This window comes from Odontesthes bonariensis, chromosome 20 (assembly GCF_027942865.1).
Source record: "Odontesthes bonariensis isolate fOdoBon6 chromosome 20, fOdoBon6.hap1, whole genome shotgun sequence".
NCBI classification, from domain to species: Eukaryota; Metazoa; Chordata; class Actinopteri; order Atheriniformes; family Atherinopsidae; genus Odontesthes; species Odontesthes bonariensis.
This window is the reverse complement of record NC_134525.1, coordinates 15566634-15578968: the sequence shown is the minus strand read 5'-3', so window position 1 is coordinate 15578968 and position 12335 is coordinate 15566634. Positions and strand designations below refer to the sequence as shown.

The 12335-nt window shown below is 39.5% G+C and overlaps 1 protein-coding gene across 3 annotated transcripts in view; it reads right to left on the bottom strand.

The window, feature by feature from the left end:
* cntnap2a (contactin associated protein 2a) overlaps positions 1-12335 on the bottom strand; it is a 350220-nt gene that overhangs the window by 162434 nt on the left and 175451 nt on the right. For all 3 annotated transcript variants that reach the window (XM_075452129.1, XM_075452131.1, XM_075452130.1), the window contains exon 4: positions 2740-2887. In XM_075452129.1, the coding sequence (XP_075308244.1) occupies positions 2740-2887 (148 nt within the window). The remainder of the gene's footprint in view (positions 1-2739; positions 2888-12335) is intronic.

Genomic DNA, 12335 nt, shown 5'->3' with positions numbered 1-12335 from the left:
ACTGACCATGAAGGAGTGTGTGTGTGTGTGTGTGTGTGTGTGTGTGTGTGTGTGTGTGTGTGTGTGTGTGTGTGCGTGTGTAAGTGGATGTGTCTCTCTCTCTCTCTCTTCGTTATCACTGATATCAAAGTTGTAAGCATGGGTTTGCCTGATTATGTATTTATTATGTATCTCATCTAACAGATTTCAACATCAGGAGAGCAAAATTTGTATCCTTCAGAAATGCTCATTCAGCTCGAGAAACAATTTTTTTCCCCCAGTAGTATTGCAGAGTAAATTAACAGGTCTTACGTTCTCTTTTTAATTTGGCAAATGAAGAACATTTTGCCAAACTTCAGCCTTTTCTGCTGTAAACTTGTAAAGGACATCTCTGTGTTGTACTGCATTGCTTTATCAGGTGTATATAGCTGAAAAAAGGGGAACTGTAAATGGAGAAAGCTAAGTTGCCCACTTCGGAAATAAATAGGTTACTACGGCTTCTACTTAACACCACATCAAGCAAGATACTGATTTGTTCTCCATTTCTTTTGCTAAACTTGAGAAAAATCTCTTGTTGAACACCGTTGCTTAAATACCATGCTTTATAATGTATTTGGTAAGATATAGGCAAACATTTCTCATGAATTATGAAATTATCTTAGCAGACCCCAGAAAAGCTCACAAATTTGATCCCCTTAAATTAATCAATGAAAATATAAAGAAATGTAGAAATAGAGATTTTTTTGTAGAAAAACAGATTTTTTATTTTGCTGAAGCCATACTGTTGCTTAGACGTAAGTAAATTTAATTCAGTAAATACGTTCTTAAGAAAATGTCATACTTCATAACACCTACAATAGCCCCTTTCACACTGCGACCCGCTACCTTAGCGGGTCCAAATTGCACCTTCGACCCGCGTCGAGCAATGTGAAAGCTTGGCGTGTTGGTGACCCGTGTCGCCTGAAGCCGAGTTCAGGGGGCATTGCCTAGTGGCAGAGCGTCACACGAAACACATAAAATGCTGGGCGTGTACAATGACGTAGGCACAAGCCATGCGTCGGAGGTAGGGTTAAATACACCTTGAGGACTCGTTTTTGCAATTGTATATGCAGTTCATGGAGATGTTATTTTACGGGGTGTGGATGGTTACAACGTGGGATGCCGCCGAAGAACATATGCGGAGAATACAAGAGCACTATAGTTCCCGACATGTGGCGGTAAATAACGTCCTCTGCTCGGAGGCTGAAGTCACTAGGCTTGGGAGGTATTGGAAAAAAAAGACACCTTATTTCCTTATTGTGAATATCTGTTGAATATCCGAATATCCAATATCAAACCAACTTCACCACGGTCTTTAGCGGCAGCTGCAGCAGCAACATTTTCGGAAAGGTACTGGCTTGATTAAATTCATTCTGGACTCTATATCCGACCACATGAAGACCTCGGGACACTTCGGTTTGGCTTTAGGGACCCTCTACTCACTACCACGTAAGTGTTATGTTGTTTGGAGCTGTGGAAGAGGTATAAAAATAGCGTTTTGTAGCGGCGAAATGATATGCCCCTCTCACTTCCAGGCTAACGACTTTTGGCTAAAAACGGTAAAATCGAAATTCTCAAAACACATCCGAATGACATGATTTTGATGTCAACTCAACGTATGTACTCCCAACATCCCGTAAATTGATCTAAAGTGCATTTTACATCGGATTATCCCTTTAATGGAAGGGCGGATGTTGTCACATGTCGAGTAACATAAGTATCTTAATTCCAAGGTAAAGCTTTTAAGTGTGGTTGTACACGTACATGATGGGCTTTATTTTCACATGCATTGTTCTATTTGCCTGCAAAAACACATACACATATATGTGTGTTTCTGCATTTGAAATGCGTTGCACATCTTGTCATCCTTATAATTACTGACTTGCTTCTTTTGATATGGCAAGAAAATGAAACAAGGGAAATATAATCAAAGAAACTGTGGACTGACTGGAATACAATGCATGCCCTTGTATTCACAGACACGAGCACACAGACTCACAAACATACACACAATATAATAGCTTCTCCAGAATGAAAGATGTACGTGTGTCACTTATAACAGTAATTTATGCAGAGCCTTAATTGAAATTGTTATCTAAATCAATTTGGCAGACTTTAATAGGATGATAGCACGGCGACTTCATGAGAGTCAGTTCCCCAGATGATGCATTTGGTAGAAATCAAGACAGTTGGTGAGTGTCTGTGTATGTCTGCCAGTCGGAAACTGTTTTTTTTGTGTCTTTATGTGTCCAGGCGGATTTTTACACAGGGCTTATGATTTAATCCAATATTAAAAAGTCCATAATAAAGAACACCCCACTGTGACTTGAAAGGAGATGACAAACCATCATTAGGCTCTCCACGTGTATCCATAATTATAAATCATAATACTACTTGTTGTGTGACCAGGTTTAGAGCGTGTGTTTGTGCGGGTTCTGAAGGGACAATAACTTCAATGCTAAAGTAACAAACTGAATATATCTATTTATACAAGTTTTCTTTTGTTTATCAGTGTGCTCACAGCTGACACAAGCTATGTGCAATTGCTGTGACTCTCTTAATGTGCAATAGCAACATCTTTTGTCATTGTTCAGTCTGATCATGTGTTTCAACTTCAGTTGTTAAAGGTGTGAGACCATCTGTATCAGTGTGAACAGGAAATATTGAAGTGAGGACATGTGGAAAAAAACATTTTTTGTAAATGTGATCATCTCCACTCACAGTAGGAGCATCCATAGACTTCTATGCGGAGACCAATCCGTCCCTCCTCGCTCCAGGAAAGCGGGATGAGCCTAAGGAAGCGAGCCACGATTCCCTGCTGCAGTTCATGACGAACTGCACTCTCAGAGTTTGAGTTTCCAGAGAAAGCCTGTGAATGCAGTCACACACACACAAATGTATTATTTAAAAGCCACATACAGTTAAACAACTCTTCCAGATGTATAAAAGAGTATTTGTTCCAGTGATCACTTCCTGCCATAAAACACAAATAATTATCAAGTCTGCAACTAAAATGTTCACCACAGTTCAACTGAAGAGGATTTCAAGAGGAAACAAAATATCATATTCATGATATTTTGATATTCATGATGTAAGAAAATCTATGTTGGTATCCATTTATTTTTAGGTTGAAATCCGAGTCTAGGGCTTATAACTGATGAATTTTATTTTCTTGCCACATCAACACTCGGTTCTACGTAGTAGCTGTTACCAATAAGTATTAAAATGACAAGAAAGCAGGTTTAGGGGTAATTCAGCCATGGTCATCTGTCATGGTCAGTGCACCTGATTTAATCTGAAGTCCTGAGTGCTTAAACAATGACTAATCAGGACATAACTAGAACTTCTCGGGCTGAAAAATGCAATTAGTCAATTAGCTACTTGAGGTTAGCTCCAAAACTAAATCAATCTTTATAGATCCCACATTTTAAAATGTCCAACATGCTGCAGGAATGTCGAGTGCCAAGATAGATCAAGTAAGAAGATTCCTCTGCAGAACTTCATAGTGTATTTGTGTTAGTTCATTATTCATAGAAATGATAGCATTCAGTAGAAATCATGCTTTTCAAGTGTTGTTGATCTGTACTATAAGTGCATCTGTGACATAAAACATTGAAATGAGATATATAAGATTTAATGATACATCAGTAATTATTACCAAACTAAGGGAAAAATTGATGCATGAGTGCAATGATTAGAAAACAGAAGCATGACTTTAAAAGCAACTTCAAAAGCATGAAGAACAACTTCAAGCAAACAGAAACATGACTTTAAAAGCAACTGAATATTAATACAGTTGATAAAAAAAAAAATTGCAGTAAGCTACAATAAAACCTTTTTTTTTTAAATGCTCTTAGACAACTTAATGGGAAGTGCAGACCCAGTAAGAGCTTTGCAATTTCTTTCCCTTGTGCATCTAGTCTCTTGTTTCTGTTATGTATAATTAAGAAAGTTGGGGAATGAACATTCTTTTTAACCACAGAAATAGAGTTTAGACTTCTAAATTCCAATGTCCCCGTGCTAAAAACTCTGGACAATCCAATGTAAAATTTCCAGATTTTAACATTTCACTACAAAATGCAACTTCATCTGACTTCCTAGACCCTTATGGGAAAAAAGCCTTCATGTCTAATCTCTCTCAGCAGCCACATTCTCAGTCAGATCGATCCCTTGCAGATCATTTTTGGCTACAAAACTCAAACCATTGATGGTCAGACAAATTCAGGCCCTCAACATTTATGCCTACATAACAGCGGATGACAAAATGATGGCAATGTCCACTTTTTATGAATTGTCTCAAATTGGAACATGTGCAGGCTGATTTCTATTCATCATCACTTGACAGCATGAGTTGCTTCCATTTGTTGTTTCATGCATCGTTGCTGTGAGTGGATGGACGCCAGATCTCAATGACAGGCTACTGGAGTGAATCTCCATACAGCACATTCAATCTTGTTTTCTGATTTGTACATGACTTTGCTTTGATTTTTATGGTGTTATGGTTACAAGCAGAGAGAAATAGCTAAATGTGTGAAGGATGTGTTAAAAGCCTTCCAAAATGTTTCCTTCTTAACACGGTAGAAAATAGACACAAAAAGAAAGCTGTCTGACAGCATAGGAAGCCATCAGATAATCAATATTCTCAAGAGAGACAATGGTTAACATGATCTCCTCTATCAACTCCTGCCTTCTTGCTTTATTTCCTCTTTTCTTCCTGTCCTCTGCTCCTCCTGCTGAGTATATCCACCTTCACTTGGCCTGGAACATTATGGGAAGAACCTCTAACTGGCCACTAATCCACCTCACCACAGTCCCTAAACTATTTTCACCTCTGTGCTTCCCCCTTCTCAGTCAAATTAACACAAACACACAGCACAACCCTGCTTCCTGTGCTATTCGTCTACGCACATATGCATTGAGCGGTTTGCACAAACCATTGTGAAGAGGCATCATTAATAACACAGCAGGTAACTAGATGAGAGCAAGTCGCTAAGCGGCAATGTGTTATTTCAGATAACGCAAGGAGTGGGAAGGGCAGAGGATGAGTGAGGCAGGGGAAAGAGGCTGCTCAGACAGTCTGCTTTGAGCTCTGAGCTGGCTCCTCAGTGACCCGAGAATGTACCCCAGAAGATATGTTATCTGCAAAGAAGGGGAGGGTCAAGAGTTCGTAGTAAGCTCAGCCACTGAACTTCGACTGTCCCTCACTTTCATTTTTAATCTTTATTTATCCTGGAAAGGTTAACTGAAAACACAAACACTGTTTTTATTACTAACCAGCTTTAAATTTACACAGCTCCACAGGACTCATCAGGGAGCCCTTCAGAATATTTTAACCGCAGCCTTTACTCTCTGCAGGTGCTCCCGTTCTGAAACCTGGGTTAAGTGACTTGCTCAATGGTAGTATCCTGTTTTTGAAGAAGCACTCACTGAGATCTGTCTGCATGTTGCAAACCATGAAAAATGACATTTGTTGGTAATACAGCGTGCCTACTGGTCATGTCACAAGAGGAAGCAATAATGAGAACATGCTCTCATTACTGGTTCCTATGCTATGACTGTGATAGGACGTCTTGTTCCTAAGCAAATAGCATGACTTGACTTTGAGAAAATCTTTACTTTTCTTTTTCAGCCAAAGTGAGACACAATATTTTTTTTTTTGTCAACAAAAAGTGTACATTGCAGTTTTAATGTCAAGTTTCTTCTAGCTTTTCATAAATAACTGCTTGAGATCAAGTAGCGACTTCACTCGTGTAAAGGGAATACTGTTAAACCTTTAAAAATTTCAATTCAAGTCCATTGTAAATGGAATACACTGATTTAGCATTTTTCAAGCCTTGATCATTCAACACCTTTCACAAAACAAGCTACATACATTCACACACAGATGATACCTCAGGGACAATGTGGGGCAAACAAGAAGAGCTGAGGATCGCACCACCAGCATTCCAATTAGTGGACAATCCACACCATCTCCCATTTCATAGAGATATTGGCACAATTGGAGAAGTGTACATCATACTTTTTGAGACCAAATGCTCCTTCATTTTTTTATTTTGTTAAAAAAACTGAGCTGTATTCACAATTTACCATTTTCATCAATATCAATATCATCTGAAAAAATGATCCCCAGTTGAAAATGTCCCCCAGAATGAGACAGATATTCATTGAGTTACAAGGGCTACAACTACCAATTCATAATTGGAAATTAAATAGTAATAATAATAAAGAGGGAAAATAATGCTCTCTATCTTCTGATGTTTTGGTTAGGTGTATGCCGGAGACTTATTTTTGTCCAAACTCCAGACCTTCATCTCATTGCTATTGTCAATTCATAGGGGAGAGAAAGAAAAAGAACTAAACCATTTTTGTCTCCACTAAAAAGCTAAATCCCCCCATTCCAATTTTTTTTTTCTCTATTGTGTTCATGCCGCTATTCTGCACTTATCTGTGCTTCGCTGAATGAACAGCTCAATTCAAAGACATTGCTATGCGGAGTGGAGGGCAGAAAGCGGGGTAGTGAAAAGAGGAGAATGACGATGAGTAAAATCCCTCAGATGCTGAACACCTTGCAAAAATCTGCCAAGTCAACCATTTAATTCCCCCTACTCCAAAGTCAAATCATTAACCAGGAAACCAACGAGTAATTGGAACTGTATGTGTCACTGCATAAAGTGTGTGTGTGCGTGTGTCTGATAGTTTGTTTAAGCCTCTGTGCATGTGCATGCATGTATAGGGGCCTTAGGAGTCTTAGGAGCTTGCACACTGACGTTTTGTTTAATCAAGAACTGAAGAAATTTATGGCAACAAAGGCTGCAAAGGGCCTGAGGCCAGTTGGAGATTTTACTCAGTATATGTGCGTGTGTATGTGTGATCATGCCTTTATGGATGTGTGCATTTCTGTCCAAAACTTTAATCCTAGAAATGAAGCAGATTCATGGTTCAGCTCGTTTTAGAAAACTGGACATGAAGTTTTTAAAAGTTAGTAAGAGAAGCTTTGGATAGATGAAAATGGAGAAAAGTGGTCAAATGAGACTGGAAATCCATGAGATAAGTGCAAAGCAATGAGTGAAAACTTGACTTGGAAAACAAAAATAATGAGGGAAGCTGAACGTCAGTCCGTCTCGCTGCTTTTGGAACACCAGAGCTGCTGTCATTCAAAAAAGAACAAGCCAATCACTCTACAGCAGCTGGTCAGCAAACAGCCCTGGGGTCTGATCTGTCACACACACACAAACAGACAACACTCACCATGTCAGCAAGACACATATGTACACACCCACACACACACTTAGAGCCATTATCTAACTGCTCAACTGCTCTCATTTCTACTCCCTGCTCGTTTAATTATCCTCCCTGGCTGCATGTTTTTCATTTCCTTGATGTGCATCTGTCCTCTCTGTCTCCGAGGTTCTTTTTGTGTGTCAGTGAATATCTATCCGTACGTGAGTGTATATGTCTGTATCTGTGTGTCTCTGTTTTGACAGCCAGAGACAGGCCTTTCCAATGGACCGATCTCCAGATACTGAGAAACAACAAGTGAAAGCTTTTTTTCTGGCATTTGCTTGCTGCTGCTGGACTCTTTGTTCGACGAGCTCACAGTCAGGGCCATTGTATATTTGTGTGTGTTTCCTCCAAACAGGCTGGGGAAATCAGTTTAGCCTGGTCTGGTCCTTTGTTTTTCCTGACAAGTGCCTGGGACAAAACAGGGGCCATTGAGAAATTTTTGTTGCTGTGAGGCCCTGTGACTATATGGGTTTGCGTGGCTCTGTGCCTTCACTGTGCCAAAAAACCAGTACAAACTAGTGGAAGTTAATTTAATCTCACATCTGCTCAGCAGCAATATTAGAAATTTAGAAGTGGTACTTTTAATGAAAACATCCCTTAATGCAAACATGGAACTGATGTAGCTCTGCACCTTCAACTCATTTACTATGCATAGATAGATACATATGAATGTACAAATAAGCCACCTCTTTCTTCATTTCTTACTTGCAGCTGGAAAACACCTGTTCACTTTGTGTTTTGCTCAAACATTGTAAAAAACAGTACACACGATGGCAAGTTTTTATATCAGGGTAACTCAAAAACAGAAACCAAATACATTTAAAATAGACAGAAGGTAAGCAAATGAATGCATTAGAATGCCATGTTTCCAAACCGTCTAATTTACTTGTGCAGGCTAGCCTGGTATATTGAGCTTGTTTTACTTAACAGCATCCCCTCCAAACAATTACTGGTCAACTGGCTTCAGCAGATTATTTGCCAACAGGAATTGCCCAAACCACCTGAGTATATGTCATCATAATGTTTATATTTGGAAGCAAATCTGGTGTTTAAGCCTGTGTCGGGATCGCTGACTACTTGTAATTTTTTCAGTACCACAAGAACAATCTAAGCCTGTGGAAAACACTGGTATGGTAATGCATTGATGCACTGCTCTCTGCAGTGTTAAGCATTAACATTAAGCTTAAATATGTTGGTGAACAGCGACTGAGATGTTGAAAACATAAAAAAAACAAAAACCTTGTTCCTTGGCCTTTCTGTATGGAGTTTACATGCTCTCCCTGTGTAAGGTTGGTACATAATAGGTATGTCAACAACTTAGGGAGGATCTCAACTATTTGTAGATAAAATAATGATCTTTCAGCAGTTGTGTTAACAGTTCACAGAAGCTTTTGATACCATCCTGTATGCTCTTGGAGAGCTTGCATCATGTGTCTTATTTTCTTACATTCAGTGGATTATTGGGAAGAACAGTGCGTTTGAACTCCACTTTCACAGAGACTGCTTTTGTTGATTTCTGCAAATCAAAGGACATACAGCTAGTTCCAACATTTTTTTGAACGTTATTACATCCCTTTGTATCCGTTGCAGCTTGTATCAGCTCAGTCTCTCATTAACTACCCTCACCTCCTAAAAGTGGTGATCAAAGCCTCGGTGATCAGGGGGAAAAGATTATTTTCTCTACTTCACATTATTAGAGAGAGTATGATGGGCAATTCCAGAGTATTCCATGCTAATGCTTTTTTCATACACTGCTTTTTTTCCCTCATTTGTCGCTGGAGAAAAGAAAAAGTTTCAGAATAACACCATCATTTTTTCCCCTCATAAATTCACACATACATCCACAGGAGTGGAAAGAATATGGTTATAAGAGCCTATTACTCAGTGTGTGAACATTTGACACCTTTTTTTGCTTCCGCTCACGAGAGAGCAACACTGACGGAGTGAAGTCTCCAAGCTAGTCTCTTCTCTTATAACCCAACGCAGTAGATGAAAGTGTGTTTGGCTGCTTGAATGCTTCTACACCTGTAAATAAACTCCCAGTGTTTGTGTGTGTGTGTGTGTGTGTGTGTGTGTGTGTGTGCGTGCGTGTCTTTTTTGATATAATGTTAGAAGGGTTCAGATTCTGAATATTTCTCAAGTTTAATTTCACACATCCAGTCAATTAATACATTTAAATTTAAGTTTAATATCAAAAACAAACATTTGGGAAGAGGTAAACTGCTCACCAAATGATTTGGGTATATCCCATCACTTACAGCCTGGTGGACTAAAAGGAAAACTAAATCTTAAATTCTTGAGTGGATGTCGGAGGTCCCTTTGTGTGCTGTTGATATAAAATGATTACAACAAACCTTTTGACAACACTGTCACGGAATAGTGAAACAACCCAAAAATGTAATTTCACTATACTTCTCAGTGGCACATCTTTTACAAAGTCTGTACCCATACAAAGTTCATAGTGTCACTTAAGCTGTAACAAAAGAAACTTTCATGATTAGGAAGTATCTTCTTTATCGCTATGATTTCAAAATTCCCATTATTCACACTTTTCTTTCATTTTTCACTTCCAGCATTAAATCTTAATCTGGAATTAAAGGAAAAGTTTTTTTTAATTAAATACCTGGACCTTATTTCTGGCGTAAAATACGTTAAACTATTCACGATAACAGTTTGGTGAATGTCGGCTGCAGCGGCGCAAGTCGATGAAGTCATAGCACTAGACGCGTATGTAGGCCCCTAAAGCCCCCCGATAGCCCCAGATAACAATAAATGGCAGCTCTGGGCTAACAGTGCAATAGTACGCGTTCATTCATTCATTCGGCTTAAAATATTGGTGAAATAAAGACAGATAATGCCTTATTTAGAGGCTGTATTGTCAATGCCCCGTTCTCTCCCGTTATATGTATATACGCGGATCTCGAGTGATCTAAATATCTTACGAAGGACGCCGACTTTCACCAAACTGTTATCAGTGAGTAGATGAATGTGTTTTATGCCAGGAATAAGGTCCAGGTTTAAAATAACTGAACTTACCCTTTAAGTGACATGACATTACAGAGGCTGTAGTGATGAAACAGGGCATAAAATGACATCTGCATGACCTGAAGCAGTGAGTCCTCTATGGTGTGATAAGTTCAACTTAAAACATTTTGGACTTTAAATACTACATGAGATAGATTCATATACAGTACCCAACAGCACTCGGTGAGCGGCCACGATTACATTGAACGTTGGGTGCTTGATCAAGTCTCTTAGGAAATCATATGCTGGGGTCAATACAAGTCATGATCAAATCAATCAATGCACAAATCAAACTGAATGTTAACCCTTTTAATAAGTCAGGTTCATCTCCTCATTTTTCATGAATAATTACTAGGAAAAAAGGAGTCGTAACACAGGTGTTTGAATATATTCTAACAGGAACCATGGTATTTTATTTCCGTCATGTTACATTTGAAGACGATGCTTTACTCTATCGTGCTATGATCATAATGGCTCATAATGGAGTTCTGGCACAATTCATAATCACTGATGCTAGGCATGTGGTCATCTTCTTTGTAAAGCTGGTGTATAAGTGTGGCTTAGGTAGAATATGAAGCTGGTTGAAATGATTTCTCCATGCAGCTGGTATAAGGGTATTATTCCGACATAGTGCTTTAAATAACATCAGTTAGAACAAAAAGCTAATCGACATATATAATAACCCCCCTGTCATGTCACATATTCCTGGTCATCTTTCACACTACAACAAACACAAGTAATGCTAAAAATATCAATTTGATTAAAACTTCCAAGAAGTAAAGCAAATACATATAAAGCATAGTAAATAAAGTGACATTATAGAAGCTGTACTACTGAGATGTGATGAACCTTTTCGATCATTTAGTAACAGGTTGACATTTAGCAGGCTGCAGATTTGTTCTCCAAATATAGATTTATCAGGAAGGTACAAGCGGCTTACATTATATCATTCCAATGATGGATAGTATGCTGGATATAAACATATCCTGGAAAAACAGCAAAAAAAAAATGTTGCCAATGTGCACCAAACTCTTTCTCCTTCTCACTATTTTTCCTGTATCTTACATTTCATTATCCATGTGTATCAGTAGCCCCTTTCACACTGCGACCTGCTACCTTAATGGGTCCAAATTGCACCTTCGACCCGCGTCGAGCAATGTGAACGCTTGGTGTGTTGGTGACCCGTGTCGCCTGAAGCCGAGTTCAGGGGGCGTTGCCTAGTGGCAGAGCGTCACACGAAACACAGAAAATGCTGGGCGTGTACAATGACGTAGGCACAAGCCATGCGTCGGAGGTAGGGTTAAATACACCTTGAGGACTCGTTTTTGCAATTGTATATGCAGTTCATGGAGATGTTATTTTACGGGGTGTGGATGGTTACAACGTGGGATGCCGCCGAAGAACATATGCAGAGAATACAAGAGCACTATAGTTCCCGACATGTGGCGGTAAATAACGTCCTCTGCTCGGAGGCTGAGGAGCTCGCGGACCTCCTTGTCTCCCCAGTTGGCCATATTAAAAAATGTCTCGAACTTGATGTAGGCTAAAACAGAGTAAAACTTGTCCTCACCTGTCGCTGTTGTTCTGAATCAGCTGTCCATTCTGTCTTTTAAACTCCTCACGTCACGCCACGCCCACGTCCGACCCGCGTCGATTGCGTTCACACCAAACTCGGCAAAAAGACTAGGGTCCGACGCGGGTCGAAAGGCGAGTCGAGTTGACGCGGCAGCCCGGGTCGGCAGTGTGAACGCAACAGCGGACACGCTAAATTCGTGGATTAAACGCGGGTTATTCGTCAGTGTGAAAGGGGCTACTCATTACTAAACACAACAATAAACTGTTAAGACCTCGAGACCTTGGCTCTTGTGATAGTGCTTCAGTTAAAGATGTTGTTCAAATGTAAAGGTCAACAGACTCATTGGTCTTGCTGATTAATTTATACAAACTATCAGTGGACTTTGTGTACCATGGCTTCACAGCTTGCCATCTCCCTAACCTCAGAAGGACAC